Genomic DNA, 4,871 nt, shown 5'->3' with positions numbered 1-4,871 from the left:
CGAAAGCATGAAGAAGAAGTCAAAAGGTCGCAAAAGAGTGGATATGCTGCAAGTATGCGGCCGCATAATTGACATGCGGGCTGCATAACTCAAATGGTGATCACAAATAGGGACAGACTTATTGGCCAAATGTAGAAGAAAATATACGGTCCATTATGCAATCGCATAACTCTTATGCAAGCCGCATAATGATCGCATAACTCCAGTAGAAGAAAGTCCTCACCATAATATGTGATGGCATATGCGATGATATAACACACACACGGACCGCATAATTGGTATGCGGTTGAAGCAAGAACTGGGAACTCAGCAAGTCTGCGATGGAATGAAGGATATGCAGACCGCATAAGTGGTCTGCGACCATTATGCGATCGCATAAGCTACCTGAAAGGGTATATTTGTCCGATTTTGACCACGACTTTTGGTCCACTATAAAGAGAATAACTAGGGTTTTTGTGGGTCATTCAAGTCTGAAACAAGGCTCTACTTAGAGAGTATTGAATACTCCATTTATTTGGAAGGTTGTGAAGAAGTAATCTTGCACTTTTATAAGTGTATATAGGTGAAATTGGAAAGCCCGATTTCACGATCATTATGTCTTTTCCTCGAGGGCTCGGGAGAGAAACTCGAATTTTTGAACTCGAGGGTTCTTTATACCCGACCTCAGTGCTGCACAAGTCAACGGTTATCATGAATGAGCAAGAAGTTCCTTAGGCACATGGTCCTGACTGACAACACCTACAAGAATAGTACCAGTCTGTACCAGATTGCTAAGTAGTTATACCATCTACTCTACTTAATAATAAATACACATGTACTATGTTGAGATTCCCCACCCCACCCTATATAAAAGGGATCTTTACTTTTTTTATAGACACGATATACTATTCACAACATTCAATAGAATAACATTCTCTCTGCTCTCTAACTTAAACTTGCTATCTTGATTCCAATATTTACATTTATTGCTTATATTCATTATGTTCTATTTATTGTTCTTCATTTATTGCTCATTATTTGTCATAAAAAGCCTCCATCAAAGCTCTCAAAACTGTTAATCCTCCATCGACCGCCCTTAGCCGGGCATCCGACTCGACCTCGAGGCCCCGTATACGCAAGCTCGAGGACCTGATTTCCATCCATTCGATTTGATTATTAAACCGTCTACAAGCTATCATCTTATTTTCTAATCTTTCACTTAGCATCTATTGCCTAACAACTAGCATAAAAATAGATCACTTATTTTTAGAACCACAAAATCAAATCTAATTATTATTACCATTTTCAAGGTAAATAGTTTGGCATCCACCGTGGAGCTAAGAATAATAGTGATTGTTTTTTGCTGGTTTACTACATAATGCAAGTAATTTTTCACACTTTTTCTTGTCCAAGAATCTTTTATTTCAGGTCAAAATATCTAACTCAGTTAACGCACATGATAACAACGGTCTCGAAGACCATAGAGAGTATGGTGCAGCTGTTCCAGGTAATGGTGCACCACCACAAAACCCTAAGGTTGCACAAGAACTGATTCTCATGGATACGGTCCCATGAAACACTCAACACATTGGTGTAAGTTCCCACACTAACATGAGTATATGCTGAGAAAATCAATAAGACACTCGAAAAAACCTCACCCGGGAAGAAAGAGAGGCACTTATGGGAAGCGAAGTGGGAAAACCTCAGCAAATCATTCATATGAATATCGTGGGTACCGACGTTCCCTAGGGGCCCGTGATCAAGCGGATAAAGGTTTCTACGGCAACGCAAAGGCAAACCCAAGGCCGCGCATCTGAGGACATCCTCACGTTCAACGAAGAATACTTCGAGACTCTGTCTCATCCACACAACAATACGCTGGTAATCTTGTTTCTCTTAAATAACATCCAAATTAAATGTGTACACATGGATCTAGGTAGCTTGGCCAACGTAATGAGATCGACGGTGGAAGAACTGCTCGGATTACTCTATCAGGTCATACCTACCTCCTGAATCCTCAACGACTTCAATATGGCCGATGAAGCAACAAAAGGAGAGATGACCCTCCGGGTTAACATATCCGATGCAGTTCAAGATACCAGGTTCCACGTCATTATAGGTGACACGAGGTATAATGCCTTGCTCGGTAGGCCATGGTACATAGCATGAAGGCGGTACCATCAACCCTGCATTAGATGATGAAGTTTCCAATAAAGGACGGAATAAAGACAATGTATGGAGAGCAACATACGGTAAAACAAATCTTCGTGATCTATGAAGAGGTACCAAACTCTGTACACTCCACCTCGAAAGAGTTGGAAAGCAAACAAACCCCCGAGGATGATGAAAAGGATTTCCTCGCCCCCAGAACCTTCATTGCCCCTGAAGAATCGGATGCAACAAAGTCGGCTATTGAAAAATTGGAGCAAGTCGTATTAATCGAGCATTTTCCTGATTGGATGGTATACGTGGGGACGAGATTAACCCCCAAACTCAGGAAAAAACTCATTCAATTCCTTATTAACCACATCAATATATTTACTTGGTCCCATTTAGACATGACATGGATCCCACCAGAGATAACTACCTATCGACTAAGTGTCAACCCCAGGTACAAACTGGGGAAGCAAACAAAGAGGCCCTAGTCCGAGATAAAGCATGCATCCATAAAAGACGAGGTAATAAAGATTCTCAAGATAGGATCTATTAGGGATGTAAAATATCCCGAATGGCTGGCCAATGTGGTGGTAGTTCCCAAAAAGGGGAATAAACATAGAATGTGCATAGATTATAAAGATCTAAATAGGGCGTGCCCAAAGGACTCATTCCCACTGCCCAACATTGACCGTTTGATCGATGCCACGGCCGGCCATGAAACCCTCAGTTTTCTTGATGCCTATTCGGGGTATAATAAAATTCAGATGAACCCTGAGGATAGAAAAAAGACTTCGTTCATCATAAAGTACGATCCGTACTGTTAAAATGTAATGCCCTTTGGGCTAAAAATGCAGGGGCCATATACCAACGCCTAGTTAATAAGATGTCCGAACATCAAATAGGCAAGTCCATGGAAGTTTATATTGAAGACATGCTAGTTAAGTCCCTATGCGTATAGGACCATTTGATTCATTTGCAGGAAACATTCAACCTCAGAAGTTACAACATGAAACTCAATACCGAGAAGTGTGCCTTCGGGGTAGGATCGGGCAAATTCTTAGGTTTCATGGTATCGAACAGAGGAATCGAGATCAACCCCGACAAAATAAAAGCCTTCGAAGAAACTACGGTGGTAAATAGCATAAAGGACGTGCAGGGGCTGACCGAGCGGATAGCAGCCTTGGGTCGGTTCATATCAAGGTCGTCGGATAGGAGTCACCATTTCTTCTCCTTACTCTAAAGAAAAACAACTTTGAATGGAATCCATAATGCCAACGCACCTTAGAGGAGTTGAAGCGATACCTGACAAGCCCGCCTTTGCTCCACACTCAAAAAGATGATGCGACATTGTATTAATACCTGGTCGTATCCGAGATAGCGGTAAGTGGTGTACTAGTTCGAGAAGAACAATGTACGTAGTTCCCTATTTATTATGTAAGTCGGACCCTGGGTGATGCCGAAACCAGGTATCCACACCTGGAAAAACTAGTTCTTGCATTAATAAGTGCATCTTGAAAATTGAAACCTTACTTCCAGTGCCATCATTTTTGCATTTTAACAACGTATCCTTTTCGAAGCATATTGTATAAACCCAAAATATCGGGTCGACTGGCCAAATTGGACATCAAACTCGGAGGGGGGGGGTTATGGTATCGAGTATCAGCCTCGAACGACAATCAAGTCTCAAATTTTGGCAAACTTCGTAGCCGACTTCACTCCCTCCCTTGTACCCGAGGTCGAGAAAGAACTCTTACTAAAGATGGGAACATCTTCTGGGATATGGACCCTATTCACTGATGGCGCCTTGAACGTAAGAGGGTCAGGGCTCGGCATAGTTCTAAGGCCACCTACAGGCGGCGTGATTAGACAATCCATAAAAACCACAAGCTTAATTAACAATGAAGCCGAGTATGAGGCTATGATTGCAGATCTGGAATTAGCCAAAGGCCTGAGAGGTGAAGTCATTGAAGAAAAATATGTTTCCCTCCTGGTGGTAAATCAAGTAAATGGGAGCTTCGAGGTTCGGGAAGACAGGATGCAAAGATACTTAGACAAAATTCAAGTCACATTGCACCGCTTCAAAGAATGGAGTCTGGTCCACATACCTCGAGAAGAGAATAGCGAAGCTGATGCCCTGAAGAACCTGGGATTGTCTGTCGAGGAAGATGACATACTCCCCGGTCTATAGTTCAACCATCCAAATCAGTGATCTTGGAAGGCCATACCGAGATCAAATCCACTATCCTAACATGGGATTGGAGAAATAAATATATCAATTTTTTAGAAAGCGGGAAGCTACCCATAGACCCAAAAAATTCAAGGGCCCTGCGAACCAAAGCGGCCCGATTCTCGCTCGCCGAAAACAAAACTCTTTACAGAAGAACTTTTGATGGCCCCCCTAGCAGTATGTTTGGAGCGGGGAGACACAAACTATGTGCTCCGAGAGATCCATGAGGGCACCTACGGAAATCACTCCGGTGCCAATTCCATTGTTCGAAAAATAACCAGGGTAGGCTACTATTGGGACAGCATAGAGAAGGACACCTCCGGGGCATATCGAACAACTCCAAAATCAAGCACGGGGGAAACACCTTTCTCCCTAGTATATGGCGTCGAGGCTTTGATACCAGTCGAGGTTGGAGAACCTACTGCCAGATTCCGACACACCACCGAGAGCTCGAACAATGAAGCCATGACTACTACTTTCAAACTATTGGATGAAAAGTAAGAAGCCT

At 42.7% G+C, this 4,871-nt stretch overlaps 1 protein-coding gene across 1 annotated transcript; it reads left to right on the top strand.

Moving 5' to 3' along the window:
* Positions 1 to 3,895: 3,895 nt before the first annotated feature.
* Positions 3,896 to 4,324, top strand: LOC138887599 (uncharacterized). The gene has a single exon (XM_070169364.1). The coding sequence runs from the start codon at positions 3,896 to 3,898 to the stop codon at positions 4,322 to 4,324; it is 429 nt and encodes a 142-aa protein (XP_070025465.1).
* The last annotated feature ends 547 nt before the right edge of the window (positions 4,325 to 4,871 follow it).

The sequence above is a fragment of the Nicotiana sylvestris genome, chromosome 3 (genome assembly GCF_000393655.2).
Source record: "Nicotiana sylvestris chromosome 3, ASM39365v2, whole genome shotgun sequence".
Classification (NCBI taxonomy): Eukaryota; Viridiplantae; Streptophyta; class Magnoliopsida; order Solanales; family Solanaceae; genus Nicotiana; species Nicotiana sylvestris.
Note: the sequence above shows the minus strand (reverse complement) of the source record. Positions and strands in the feature narration are given on the sequence as shown.

Excerpts from the sequence above, each read along its gene's own strand:
- LOC138887599 (XM_070169364.1), top strand. The coding sequence starts at position 3,896 with ATGGGAACATCTTCTGGGATATGGACCCTATTCACTGATGGCGCCTTG.